Genomic DNA, 14,426 nt, shown 5'->3' with positions numbered 1-14,426 from the left:
CAAAAAAAGGAAAAAAGAGAGAGAGAGAGAAATACAGACCCCCCACACCTCCTTGCATCTGGACAGGCAGATTCAGCGCGTGGGGCCTGGAATCGGCATCACCCACAGTGGCCACCCCAGGGGATACATATGGAGCAGGTAGTGTGGGGAACACTAGTGTGTGCACCCTGGACAGGGAGCAAGGGGCTGTGTAACCTAAGCATGGCCTTGTTGGTCCTGTTCCTGAGACTTCCGGGGCCTCGGTTCCCCCAGTAGCCAATGGGAGCTTGATGTCCCTGTCTGCACATGCCTTCTCCCAGCCTGGGCTCCTTCCCATATTGGGTGGTCTATACTGTCCCTACCTCCTTCCAGAACATGAGTCCCAAGCTGCCTCTGTCCCTATCCTACAGCATGTTAGGGAGAGTGGGGAAGGCAGGGGGTGGCTAGGGTCAAACAAGGCTCTGGCTGACGCAGTCTGCTTCCTGCCCCCGGCTGTTTTCCTGCTGTCCAGCCAGACTGCGCCCCCATCACCCCACCCCCACCCCCAGCAGCCTCAAGCCCTTAATTCCTGACAGCTGCAGTGGCTGCCGCAGAGGTGGGGGGAAGAGGGGAAGTACTGTCAGCCTGCTGTACACAGGCCACCCCCACCACCTGACGTGGGGACACAGAAGCCCCTCCCTTCTGCTCTAGTCCCCAAGGACGGGCAGTTCCAGGAATGGGCCCCTTTTGTTTCTGAGCCCAGCGCCCCTCCGGTTCTGTGCTTCTGGAAGGGCTCTTTTCCGAGAGGGGGACCATGGGGATAAAGACGTGTATGTTTGGAGTGTGAGGCCCTTGCCAACTTTATGGCTGAAACCCGAACAGGAGCAGGACTCATCCTCAGGGCCCACGTTAGAACTGGAAGCAGAAGCCAGGGCCTCTGTCCCCCAAGCGTCTTGGTTTTTTGGCCCTTGCTTGGGCCGAACACGCTGGCCCCTATGGAGGAGGGACCTGGTGCTCGGCCAGACTCAGGAGAAGAAAAAGGGGTCCCAGAGAGCCATGTGCGGACAAGCACAGGGCAGGGCCAGGGCACAAGCCATCCTCCCCGCTCTGCTGGAAGGCAGGAGAACTGGATTCGGTTCTAGCTGCTCCATTAATTTGCTGTTTGACCTTCAGTAAGTCATGACCCTCTCTGAGCCTTGGTATTTTTCTTGTGCAACAAAAGGGGCTAAATAAGATGACCTCAAAGCCCACATCTAGAATGTGTTTTCTAATCCTTTCTCCCAGCATGCACCACTCCAGGGTGCTTGGCTCCCAAAGGAGCCCTTAAGAGACACTGGCAGTTTACCTCCATTGGCTCACCACTAGATGAGGTGGGCCTCCTTCATAAAGGGGCAGAGGTGTCCGGGAGCAGGGGGCACCTGTTTAAGGTCACACAGCAAAGGAGAGGAAGAGTCAGAGGCTGCCAAACCCCTCTGCAGGACCCCACACTGGCCTCCCAGGGCAGGCTGTGGGGAAGTCCCCTGTGAAGTAGGGGAGGGTGCTGGGCGGCCAGCCCTCCCCTCCAGCCCCCGCAGGTGTGCAGGGGTGGGGTGGGGCTCCCAGCAGCTGTGGCTCAGCCAGGCTCGTACACCTCCTTCCCCACACAAACCAGCGCCCACCCCCACCGCTTGCAGGCATCGCCTAGCACAGGGCACTGGGACCCTAACACCTCTCCTTCCTCCGCCCTCTGCACGCCCTCTCCCACCGCAGTCCCGAGCGGACGCAGTGGCCTCCGGACTTGAACCGCCTCCACACCTCCCCTGTCGTGACGTCACGTGGGGTAGAGCCCTTAGACACTACATGGGGGGGGGGTGGTGGAAAGGGAGGCGGCCGAGCTCCCGAGCCGAGCCGGGACAGTCACTCTCCAGGCTGCGGGGCCGGGCACAGACAGCGCCGCCCCCACCCCCACCCCACCCACCCCCGCCCGCCCTGCACACCTCGGAAGCGCAGGCTCGCGGCTTGTGCTGGGGGGGCTCCCCGGCTTCGAGTCCACAGCCCGCTGCACCTCCGGGCCCCCCTTACCCTTGGGAGGCACCAGGAGTTGTCGCAAGGGGGCCTCGGGAAATTCCCCGGACCCCTGTGCCAGGAGGTGCCCGGTTCGCCCGCTCCCCACCCCATCCCCGAGGGCGGTGCCCCGGGGCGCTGCCCCATGGAGCGGGGAGGCGGGCGCCGTCTGCTCCCGGAGCCGTGACCCGAGTCGAGTCGGAGCTGTGTGGCGCGTGTCGCAGCCGCCCCGACCCCAGCTGATCATGCGTCGCCGCCCCTGGCTCGCCAGTCCCACTGGGCTGTGAGCCCCCCACCCGTCCCGTCACGGCCCCCGCGCCATGGGCAGCGCCCACCCTCGCCCCTGGCTGCGGCTCCGACCCCGGCCCCAGCCGCGGCTGGCGCTCTGGGCGCTCCTGTTCTTCCTACTGCTGCTGGCTGCTGCTGTGCCCAGGTGAGCCCTCATCTCACGCTCCGCCCTCCTGGAGCGCTGGGACCCCCGAGGCAGGGACCCTGGAATGAGGGAGGTGCCGGTGCCCAAGGAAAGACCCTGAGCTCCCTCGCAGGAGGGGGTGGATGGGATGGAATATGGTTAGTGCAAGGAGACAGGGCAAGGGGGTGGCAAGGAGGAGACGAGGTGGTGTGGGGCGCCAGGGCCAGCCCGGAGTCCCTGACACTCTGGGGAAGGCACCCCACCCACCCCACCCCAGCAGGAAGCTCCAACTGCCTTGCCTCAACTTGTAGATCACCCCCAAGCAGGAGAGGGCGCTGGGGGCTGGGACAGGCTATCCCAGGTGGGGTCCGTGAGAGCCCTCAGCTGGGAAGACTGTGTGTGTGCAGGAGCAGTGAGTGTGTATCCAAGTGTGTGAAGGTATGCTAAGACAAACACGCGTGGGGAAGTCTTTGACTGTCTATGTATCTTTAACTCTCAGTGTGTATGTATATAAGTCTTCCTGGGTCTGTGTCCACCACAGTGTGTGCTGGAGTGTGTCTGTGTAATTATGACATCTGGAACATGCCTTTGGGAGTGGGCTCCTGGGGCACCCTGGGTAGGCAGGCATCTGTGCCTGGGATGTACTTATGAAATATGGTGTGCACAGACGTAGCGGATGTGTGTGCGTGTGTGTTTGCACATGTTTGCCTGTGTGGGTGTGCAGCTGGGAGGGTTGTGTTGGAGGGAATGAGGGTGAGAGGTGGAGGAAAGGGCTGTGTTTAGGAGTAAGCCGATGCACCAACATTCAGAAGCAGGAGTTGGAGCAGACAGTGATTAAGGCCTTTGGGGCACATTAAATGGGGCCCTCATGGTTCCCCCAAATGCTTACCCACTCCACATGCCAGCAGGTCAGCACCCAACGACATCCTGGGCCTCCACCCTCCTCCAGAGCCTGTGCTCAACGCCAACACAGTGTGCCTGACACTGCCTGGCCTGAGCCGCAGGCAGATGGAGGTGTGCGTGCGGCACCCCGACGTGGCCGCCTCTGCCATCCAGGGCATCCAGATCGCCATCCATGAGTGCCAGCACCAGTTCCGGGACCAGCGCTGGAACTGCTCCAGCCTGGAGACTCGCAACAAGATCCCCTATGAGAGCCCCATCTTCAGCAGAGGTAGCGGCCCCTCGCCCTGCCCCCCATGCAGTGTTTCCACCTGCAACCTCGAAGCCTGCCCCTCCAAATCCACTCTCTCAAGCTGGCAGCCCCCACCCTGCCCTGCACCTGCCAGCCATGCAGGCTGCTTTCCTCTCTCTTTCTGGTCTCAGAAAAGCCACAAGGGGGTAGACAAATGGGATAGATGTGGTTCTGGCTGAGGGCAGCAGGTTCCATGACCCTGCAGGCTCACTGACACTGCACACCGCAGGTCCAGGAAACAGTCCTGGCCACCACTTGCCTCGACTTACCCACCACTTAATAAGCTGCACTTAGGATGGATTGTTTGTGAGAGGGTCCCCGACACTGGCAGGAAGAGGGGCAACGTTCTTCCAAATGGTGCGGGTGGGAAATCCTGGGCAGGCAAATCATCTGTACTTATGCAGCGGCTCTGCTGGCGGGGTACACCCCAGCCGCTGTGTCATCCTCACCGCCCCCAAAACCCTGTCTGAATCAGAGCACTGGGTGTGTGCGTGCTTGTACGTGGTTGCTCTGAACCAGCAGGCCTGACAGCTCTGCTAACCCTGTTCCCCCACAGCTCAGAGGGGCCACAGCCCACTCCCTGTCCTCTCCCCGACTTCTGGGGGACCAAGGACCACCCTGACAACCCCAGAGTGTCTTGGCTTGGAGATGGCGGGAGGTTTTGCCACCCTCTTCCTGTGCGTTAGTTCTAGTATCGTGGGCCTTGAATCAGGTCTCTAGGGCAAGATGGGGACCCGGGCCTCCTGGATTTGCCTAGCTGGGTGTATTATCTCTCCGCTGCTTGGACAGTGTGGGCACCTGGTGGCCCTGGTTCCTTGGGACTTGTCTAATTCTAGTTGACAGTGGAAGACTAGGGGTACCCTTATACCCAATAGCCTTGGGGCCTCAACTTCTCAGGGAGTTTCAGAAAGCCAAAGTTTTCTCTTTCACCAGAACCCCTGCTTGCATCCCTTGGGCCCCCAAATCAGGGGCCACCCCGGCCTCCCCCGGCCCAGCCCCAGGCCGCCCGCCCCGCCCCCGCGCGCTCCTTCCTCCCTCCCCCGCGCGCCCGGGGCGCTGTTTCTGCCCGCGGAGCCCAGCCCGGCGCGTGTGGCGGCATGCAGCCGCGAACTAATCCCCGCGGGCCGCGCAGCCGGCTGCCGGGCCCAGCCGCGCCGCGCGCTCGCCGAGCGGGTGCCCCCTGCCCGTGCTCCCGCTCGCCCGCCGCCGGCCGCGCAGCCCAGCCCTCCCAGCCGTCCAGGGTCTGCGGCCTGGGACCCCGGCCCGCTCGCTGGCCCGGCCGGGGCGCGCCCCTCCCCGCCCCGCCGCCCGGCTCGCCGACACCCAGCGGCAGGCCTCGGCCTCCCCTCTGGGCCGCCGCGCCTGCTCTAGTTTGTGGGTCGCCAGCTCTCCCCGCAGCCTCTTCCCCCCGAGACCCTCGGGCCCTCGGGCGAGGGCCCCGTAGCCTTTGCGTGGGTTTCCGCTCACGAGGGACCTGGGCAGATGTTGAGGCTTTGGGCGAGGCAGGGGGAGCCTGTCCCCTCTCCTCGACCTCGGTGTCCCCTCTGGTCCTCCCGTTCCCTCTAGACTGCGTGAACCCAGGCATCCTGACTAATGCCCTGGCAGGCCTGCGCAGCCTGACGGGAAACTGGGGTCTTTGGAACTTGGGGGCGAGTTTGGAGGGGTGGAACTGCACGGGGTTGGCGCGGTGCCAGGCGCTCCTGGGTTCACCTGCAGTTTAATAAGCAGGAGGTGAGCTCGGGGGACGGTGGGGAGAGAGGCTAGGGGTGGGAAGGGGAGAGACTTGCCGGGGCTAGCCGGGGCGGGGCGGCGCCCGGCGTGGGGAGGGGGCGGGACAGTGGCTCCTGGGCTCCGCCAGGGGGGCTGGGCTCCTTCCCTCGGCCTGGGAACCCCGCCCTACCTCCTTGGCTTCTGCTCCTCCTCCTCTTCAGAGGGGACGACTTTGGGCTTTCCCATCTCACTTCCACCCTGCCTACCTGCCGCGTTTCACATCTGGATCTGGCCCGCACCAGGGTCGCTTCCTGGTCCATTTCTCCAGATGGCTAAGTTTGAGTCCTCTGGCCGCACTCTTGGTAGCATCCAGCCCACCCACCCACCCACCCCCGCACGCGCTCTGGTTCCTGCTCTGAGTCTCCCTTCTTTTAAAGCTATGAATTGCCCATTGTGGGTCAGGTGACCTCAGTGTCTCTCATGGAGGGGGGGGGCCCTTCTGACCCAGGCTGCAAGAACCCACTTTCTTTTGAAGTGGGTTCTGCCATGTCTAAGTTTCAGAGGCTGCTGGGGGAAGCTGGTCCCTTGGGTCTTTGGTAATGCTACTACTGTTATTCTGTTCCCTCACACCTTTCCTGAGATGGGTTGGGCTGGAGGGATGGGCTGGTGAAGGAGGGAGGGGCAAAGGTGCTTGAGCACCTAGCCGGGCTATCATCAGGCTTTAAAGAGGGGTCTGGAACCCAGAGGAAGAGTGGGGGAAAGGAAGGGATAGAGGGTCAGGAAAAACAAACAAACAAACAAACAAACAGTGATGGGAATGCCACAAGCCTATGTTGGCTGCTTTGCCCCACCCAAGGGAACAGTGACTTAAGCGAAGAGGGCACTGGTATCCCCATCTTTAGGTACTGAGGACCCACACAGGCTGCTGCCTGGGTGAGGTGCTGGGGAGAGAATCTGTTAGGGAATAGAGAACCCCTGCAACTCTCACTCAGGTGGGGACCAGGAAGGGGCTGCTGGGGGCCGGCTCAGGCAGGTAGGGAGGTCAAGGAGAGGCTGGACTGAGGCCAGCACAGCAGATTAGCAAAGCAGTCTCCACAGTGTAGCACTGTCCTCCCACAGCTCAGACCCATTTGGAGTGGATGGAAAGGGCTGGTGGGGGCCCTGCAGCAAACCAGGCTCTCAGCTCAGGGGAACCAAAAATTTAAGGGTCTAGTCTCTGCTTTCCAGATCTGATTCTGCCTTTTCCGACCTACCTTTTGCATCCATCTTCTCAGGGACTCACGGTTTTATGCCCAGGCCTCCTGGGCTTAGGGTATGTGGTAGCTCAGATGGGGAAAATGAGGCACAAACATGCCCAGGATTTTCTAAGGTCCTATTAGGACCTATAAGGACACCTAATCAGTTATCTGACACGCACTAAACATTTGCTGTGTGTTGGGCATCATCCTAAAACACTCTCCACACTTAGAAGTCCTCAAACAGTCGCCGGGCGTGGTGGCGCACGCTTGTAATCCCCGCACTTGGGAGGCTGAGACAGGAGCTTCGCACAGGTTTGAAGCCAGCCTCAGTTACTTAGTGAGGCTCTCAGCAACTTAGTGAGACCCTGTTTCCAAATAAAATATAAAAAAGGTCTGGGAGTATAGCCCGGAGGTAGAAAGCCTCTGGGTTCCACCCCTAGTACAGTTCCCATGAGGTAGGTCCTATTACCGTCTTTATTTTTATAAATGAAGCAAAGAGAAGTTGATAACTTGCCATTAGTCACACAGCTTGTAAGTAAACAAAACAGCCAAGACTCCATGCAGGCCAGCTGACTGCACCCTGTCCCCTGCTATAGGGCTTCTCAAGCTACAAGGCCAGTGTGAACTCTTACCTTGTGCCCGAAGTGAGCCGGGGCATGGGAGTGTAGCCCAAGAAATGAAACTGATGTGTGCACACACCTCCCCATGTTTATGCAAATGTGCAAACTTAAGTGGTCCCACGTGCACACAGTTCCTTCTCACTCTCTTGCGCTCTCTTCCCAGGCACAAGAGCAGGCACAGATCCTTTGCAAGGAGGGAATGGAAACCAGACCTCTCTCCTTCCATCCATCCTTGACTTGAATGGGCAGGGACAAAGCATCTCTAACCCTTCCTAGTTCCCACTGACCCCCATCCTCTTTCCTCTACACACCCCTGCCCCCTGCCCTCCAAACCTACTCCCCCAGCCCTGCCCTGGCCTTGGCTTCAGCCTGTAGCAGCAGCCGACTCCACTTAGATGCTGGCAGTCCCTGTCTCAGATCAAAGGCAGGGCAGCTAATTGTGCATCTTAACAAGCCCCCTCCCCCTTCTGCTCCGGGCAGCCCAGCTGGCCATGGCCCCACCCTCTCCCCCTCCAGCTGGCCAGATGGCAGAGTGCCTGTGTCTGCCCCAGACAGTCAGGGCCAGGACCGAAACTGGGGCCCTGAATGGGAGTTGGGAGCAGACCTGGTGGGCTGGACTTCTCTGAGGCCTGGATGCTTAGAGCAGAAGGTGGCCACTCAGGCCCTGCCTGGCCATTTCTATACACGATGTGACAGCTGTCAGAGGCCATAGGATGGTGGTGTGGGGGTCTTGAGTGGTATGGAGGTGGAGGTGTTCTCTGCAGGCTACTGCATACATGTCTCCAGATTCCTCCAGGCCTGCCCTTGAATGTGGCAGAGCTTGGAAGATGGTTGGCTATGCACACCCCACTGGGCCAGCCTCTTGAGCTTCCCTGATGCTGTGGACAGGGTCTATACTACCTGGGGTTCTTTCTTGGCAGCAGAAATCCCCTGGAGCCAGTGTCCTTCAGCAGGAAGTTGCTGCCAGGGAGCTGGGAAAGTAGGGTGTGGATCCAGCTTCATAACCCTATGACCTTGGTCTTCTCTCTTTTGCCTAGTGCCTGCGCGTTTGGTGGTGGTGGTATGGGAGGGGTGAGGCCGAGGGCTGGGCTGTCTCTGGAGGCCTGAGTATTGCCATGTGTCCTAGAGCAGGCCAATGACTACTCTAGCAACAAGAGAAGGGCATAGAGTTCCAAAGATAAAAGGAGGGATAAATGTAGGGTGCACTTCCCAGGGACTTGGGTCCAGCCCACCTCCCCATCCCACTATTCCAGAGTAGTTTCTGCTTCCCAGCATCTCCTTTGAAGTCTCCAATCTCCAACCCCTTCTGTCTGCTTTTAACTGGGTTCATCTGGAAAAAGGTAGGGAACTGCCATGAGCTGGAAAGAGAAGATTGGGAGAGTGTGCTGCAAGAGTTTTCAGTAGCCCGAATGAGTCAAAAGCTGCTGAGCTCTGCCTCTGATCAGGGTGAAATAAAAAAAATAATGACCTGAAAATGCAGGAGTGAGATCAGACGCCAGGAAGAACTTTTCAGTAAGCACACTCTGGTAATCTCAGTACTTGGGAAGTTGAGACAGGAGGATAGCTGGTTTGAGGCCAGTCTCAGCAACTGAGAAGGCCCTCAGCAGTTTAGCAAGACCTTGTTTCAAAATTAAAAAAAATTAAATAGGTCTAGGAATGTAGCTCAGAGGTAGAATGCCCCTGGGTTCAGTCCCCAGTAACACACACACAGCTAATGTTTATGGTACTTACTCCAAGTAAGGCACAATTCGAAGCATTTTAAGTTTAATAACTTGCCTAATTCTTGGAACAACAATGAGGCAGACAATAATTACTCTTATTTTACAGATGAGGAAACTGAGGCACCGGAGGTTAAGTGACTTAGCCAGGGTCACACAGTTAGTAGCAATCCTTAAATGGAAGAGCCAAGAATTGAACCCAGGCAGTCTGGCTCCAGTTTTAACTAGAAACCATCTTGTTGCTTCATTATTATCTGTCTGGGCAGAAGCAGGAGGACAGGGCTCCACTCCTCTCCAGGTAGGAGTGGCCTAGAGCCTCTGTCCTCCTGGTCTCTAGGGTCTGTGAGCCCTTAGAGACCAGTCTTCAATGCTGGGTGAAAGGACCCAGGGTCTTTGCTTCCTCTGACTCTGCCCCCCCCCTCAAGGTCATCTGCCTTCTGCCAGGCGCGAGGCTTCTCCCCCACGTGGATTCTCCTGTGTGGGCTGTTCCTGTCCTTGGCCTCTCCCACTGCCTGCCCTCTTTCTGGGGTCCAGAAGCTGGTCAGAACCCTGTAGCACAAACTGCTCTTGGGCATTCCTTTCTTAGATGCAGATCAAGCAAGAAGTCGCCTGAAGGTCTGGACCCAGCTCTGCAAGTAGGCCTCCCCAGCTACAGGTGTAGGGCGCTCCCAGAAGATGGCTCAGATCGGAGCGCTGTGAGGGGTGGGCGCTGGGCCCAGCCCTGAACCCTGAGAACAGCTTGGTCAGGGGACGCCTTATTCCTCCAGAGCAGCTAGCAGAAGGCATTTCCCCCTGTTTTCTTTCTTCTAATCCTCCTTTCCCCTCTCAGTGTCTGTGTGTGTGGTACCGGGGATTGGCTGGCAGGGGCATCCTACTTCCAAGTTATACTCCTAGGCCATTTTATTGTTTGTTTGTTTTGAAACAAAATCTCACTAGGTTGTTGAGAGTCTATTTGTTGAGGCTGTCCTCAAACCTGCAATCCTCCTGTCTCAGCTTCCCAAGTACTGGGATTACAGCATGTGCTACCACACCCAGGGTTCTCCCTGTTTTAAACACCACTATATGCCAGGCTCGGCTTAGGACACTTGGGTTCACTTGTATCATCTCTTAAATGTCTTCAGATGGCAGAAAGTGTGTGTGTGTGTGTGTGTGTGTGTGTGTGTGTGTGTGTGTGTAAAAGAGAGATAGACAGACTCTAAGGATCAAACCCAGGGACAGATGCATCCTGGGCAAGTTCTCTATCACTGAATTACACCCACAGCCCTTCCGTTGGCCTGGCAGACCACACGCAGGGTGGCTGAGGAGGACCCATTTCTGAGTAGCTTTCGTGCATGTCCTGTGGACAAGGATGGGGTCAATTAAGAAGGGTTCTGGAACTAAGCTGGCGGCACACAGCTGTGATTCCCGTACTTGGGAGGCCAAGACAGGAGAACGGCAGGTTCAAAGACAGTCTCTGCAAGTAGTAATAGGCCCATCAATCTAGCGAGACATATATATGGCTAGGGATGTAACTCTGAGGTAAAATGACACTGAGTTCAATCCCCAGTAACACACACACACACACACACACACACACACACACATACACACACTGGCTGGGCCTAGCAGGGCACATGCTGGCACACTCTCAGGAGTGGGGCGCTTTAGGAGCAGGCCGCCTTCTTTTATATATATCTGTATATATATATATATATATATATATATATATATATATATATTGTATATATATCCTCCTGTCTCCTGGCATCTCCTGGGGCCTGGAATTCCATTACTGGTAATTTATTCTTTAGGTTCAACTTTGCCTTCTTCCTACAGGCTATTTTAAAATTGCAGATATCACCATGAAAGGTAATAGATTAAATCCCTGATCTTAAAAGAATGTGTTTACCAGGTACTTTTTGCCCTAGAGGAGATCTAGACATAAAAACTCTTAGCTTGCTCAAGTGATGTTAATGAAAAGGGGAAAGGAATGTGACAGAAGCCTTATCGGGAAGACCGCGTGCATGCCTGGCTCCCTGTGTGAGTCCTGCCCTGCCCCGAACCCTCCCCCACACCGGGCCTCAGTTTCTCCTCTGTTGGATGACAAGGTTGGGCAGGGTGGGCGGGGTGATGAGGCCCCTCAGAATCCTGTTTTATCGTGTCCAACCGCAGGTTTCCGAGAAAGCGCTTTTGCCTACGCCATCGCCGCAGCGGGGGTGGTGCACGCGGTGTCCAACGCTTGTGCCCTGGGCAAACTGAAGGCGTGCGGCTGCGATGCATCTCGGCGCGGGGACGAGGAGGCCTTCCGTCGGAAGCTGCAGCGCCTCCAGCTGGACGCGCTGCAGCGCGGAAAAGGCCTGAGCCACGGGGTCCCGGAACACCCGGCCCTGCCCCCTGCCAGCCCCGGTCTGCAGGACTCCTGGGAGTGGAGCGGCTGCAGCCCCGACGTGGGCTTTGGGGAGCGCTTCTCTAAGGACTTCCTGGACTCCCGAGAGCCTCACAGAGACATCCACGCGCGCATGAGGCTCCACAACAACCGAGTCGGGAGGCAGGTGAGAGCCCCGACCTAAGCCAGATCCAAATCCCTGCACAGGGGCCGGACTCCCTCCCGCAGGCCAACTCCCCAGTACCCAGCTCCCCGTCTCTGCGGCCTGACTCCATCTCCTCCCCTATGGAGCAAGAAGGCTGGATTCATCCTCAGGTCCTCCCAGCTCTAATGTTTCATGAGGCTGTGGGTCTCTAACCTCTTCTCCCTGTCCAAAACGAGGGAGTCCTGAACAGCGAGGGTCCTGAGAAGTTCCTAAGCCACTGTGAATCTGTGTTGGGAATGCCTTCCTCCTGTCTCCCCAGCCCTGGAATGCTCATACTCTCTCTGAAGTCATTCACTCCAAGTAAATTAAAGGAATACATTCATAAATAAAGAGAAGCAAGGAAGGGAAGGAACGATGGCTTGCATTTATCAAGTGCTTGCTGTGCGCTTGACACCTTACTGCATTTAGCCTATTGGAGCCTTACAGTTATGTGAACACTTATTAACCTTGTGTTCAGAGATGCTAACGGAGGCGCAGGTTCACGAGGAGTCTTGCCCAAGCTGATGCAATAGCGAGTGAGAACAAGGTAGAGGAAGGAGCCTCTGCAACAGGCGCAGGGCTCAGCGCCTACCAGGGCTCCTCTTCCTACGGAGAGGACTCCAGGCCCACACAGGGCACAGCAGCGTGGAAGCTACACTCCGTCTACACTCCACTCCGTTGCCTTCCTGGCCCAGGGTAGCTCAGCACTCTCCTTTCCTAAGGATTCCAGCTTCCCCGAGGCTTGCTCTCCCTGTTCCTGGCCCCTTCTTACTGACTGGGACCTTCCCCACCTCACTTCCCTTTCCCTTAACCTCTGAACCCACTCCAGCCCATCTTCTTCCTCCACAAAGACTCCCAGCTGATTCAGCAATTCTCATCTTGACTCAGAGGCGGGGTAAACTGAGGCACGCCCACCCTCAGGTCCAGTCCAACTCCCCCCCAGCCCTGCTCTGTGAATGCAGCTCCTTTCCCAAGCTCCGGCACCATTCAGGTACCAATAGTGCCTCCTCCTCGTCCTCGTTAAACTGGTTAATTAATGGCTGCTGCCTGTGGGAAGTAGATGTTCTGGGGCTGTTGGCCTGGGGAGGGAGGGGCTGGTTCCCAGGTGGTACTGACACCGACCCACCCGGAGGAGCAAGATTCCTCTCCTGTGGCAGTCCTATCCAGCTTCGGGGCCCCCAGATCTTTGCTCTTGCTGTCCAGAGAGTATTTGGGGAATGCAGGGTGGAGGGGAAGGAGGATAATGCCCACTTCCTGTGTGGGGTCTGGTTTGGGGTGGAGACTGTGGTGCAGGTTAGGAGCTGGGTGGGGGCCGCTAGTGTTCCCATGACCTCCCTTGGGGGTCTGGGAACTTCACTGTCACATGCTGAGCGCCTGGTCCTCTCTGAGTTCCCTTCTGTATTCCTGTAGCGACTGGACCCCTTTCGACACTAAGTCTCAGTCTTGGCCCTGGTGCCTCCTCTTTTGGGTCCCTATAAAGAGTCACAGGGTCGGGGCTGGAGTGGCGGAGTGAGGCTTTCTCAGAAGCACTGCAAGGCGGGCTCCAGAGACTTTGGGGCGGGGGATGTATTGGGGTTGCCCGCCCCCTGCTTCTGGCCTCTACTCCAGGGGTGGAGAGAGAGAGGGAATTTCCCTGGAGATCTGGGATTCCCCCCTCAGGAAGCAAGAGCCTCGGGCCCCACGGGCCCCCAGCAGCTGCTGGAGAGGCCGGCAGAGGAAGGGGGAGCAGGAAGGAGGGGATCCCCCAGGCCCAGCCTGGCGGAGGTGGATGGAGGCCGACCAGCAGGCTGAGGAGCTGGGCGCTGCGGGGACCCTTGCTTCGGGGCTCTTCCGTTCTACGGGCGCTGGTTCCAAACACCTGTGCGGTCCTCGCAGGCCAGTGTCGGCGCGGGCGGAGGGCAGGGGGCTGGCCCGGCGTGCCCCTCACGAGGCCTCCTTCCGCAGGCGGTGATGGATAACATGCGGCGAAAGTGCAAGTGCCACGGCACGTCAGGCAGCTGCCAGCTCAAGACGTGCTGGCAGGTGACGCCCGAGTTCCGCGCCGTGGGGGCGCTGCTGCGCAGCCGCTTCCACCGCGCCACGCTCATCCGGCCGCACAACCGCAACGGCGGCCAGCTGGAGCCCGGCCCCGCGGGGGCACCCTCGCCCGCCCCGGGCGCCCCGGGGCCGCGCCGCCGCGCCAGCCCGGCTGACCTGGTCTATTTCGAGAAGTCGCCGGACTTCTGCGAGCGTGAGCCGCGCCTGGACTCCGCGGGCACCGTGGGCCGCCTGTGTAACAAGAGCAGCGCGGGCCCCGACGGCTGCGGCAGCATGTGCTGCGGCCGCGGCCACAACATCCTGCGCCAGACGCGCAGCGAGCGCTGCCACTGCCGCTTCCACTGGTGCTGCTTCGTGGTCTGCGAGGAGTGCCGCATCACCGAGTGGGTCAGCGTGTGCAAGTGAGCGGCCCCAGCTGCCCTGGGCCCCGAGAAGGTGCCTCTGCCGCTGGCGATCTGGGCGGGCTGCACCGCCTGGGAGAGGAGGTGGGCCCAGAGGCACCTCCCAGCGCCGAGGGTCTGCAATCCAGGGCAGCCAGGCCCGCTCACTCCGGCGGGAGGTGGATTGGCCTCCCTGCTTCCTGCCCCACGCTCAGACAGCTCACTGGCTGAAGACTGCCCTCTGTCCCCACCTCAATAGCCCCTCAGGCTTGTCTCTCTTTCCCCTGGAGTGGGAGGGACCCCAAAGAAGCTGATGGGCAGGCCGGGGACATGACGGAAGATTAAAAAAGAAGAAATGGACATACCTGAGCTGAAGTAATTCTATAAAGGCCCCCACGGCCTCACCCTCCGGCCTTGCCCCTTATCGTCCCCTTCCTCATTCTTGTAACAGGTATTTATTTTGCACTCTGGGGGAGGGAGGGGCACGAATACAGATGTGAATGAGACACACAGTGCCACCCTCTTGCAGTTTACACTCTCACTGAGGGAGACGGACAATAAACCAGTAA

The 14,426-nt window shown here is 58.6% G+C and overlaps 1 protein-coding gene across 1 annotated transcript; it reads left to right on the top strand.

Moving 5' to 3' along the window:
• Window positions 1-2,321: 2,321 nt before the first annotated feature.
• WNT10A (Wnt family member 10A) lies at window positions 2,322-13,882 on the top strand (the record flags this gene model as incomplete). The annotated part of the gene is made up of 4 exons (XM_080689279.1): window positions 2,322-2,434; window positions 3,322-3,584; window positions 11,043-11,422; window positions 13,385-13,882. The coding sequence occupies 4 exons, from the start codon at window positions 2,322-2,324 to the stop codon at window positions 13,880-13,882; spliced, it is 1,254 nt and encodes a 417-aa protein (XP_080545405.1).
• Between the last annotated feature and the right edge of the window lie 544 nt (window positions 13,883-14,426).

Source organism: Muscardinus avellanarius (genome assembly GCF_963383645.1).
Source record: "Muscardinus avellanarius genome assembly, chromosome: 2".
In the NCBI taxonomy this organism is placed as follows: Eukaryota; Metazoa; Chordata; class Mammalia; order Rodentia; family Gliridae; genus Muscardinus; species Muscardinus avellanarius.
The sequence above is the reverse complement of the archived record's forward strand: the minus strand, read 5'-3'. Positions and strand labels throughout refer to the sequence as shown.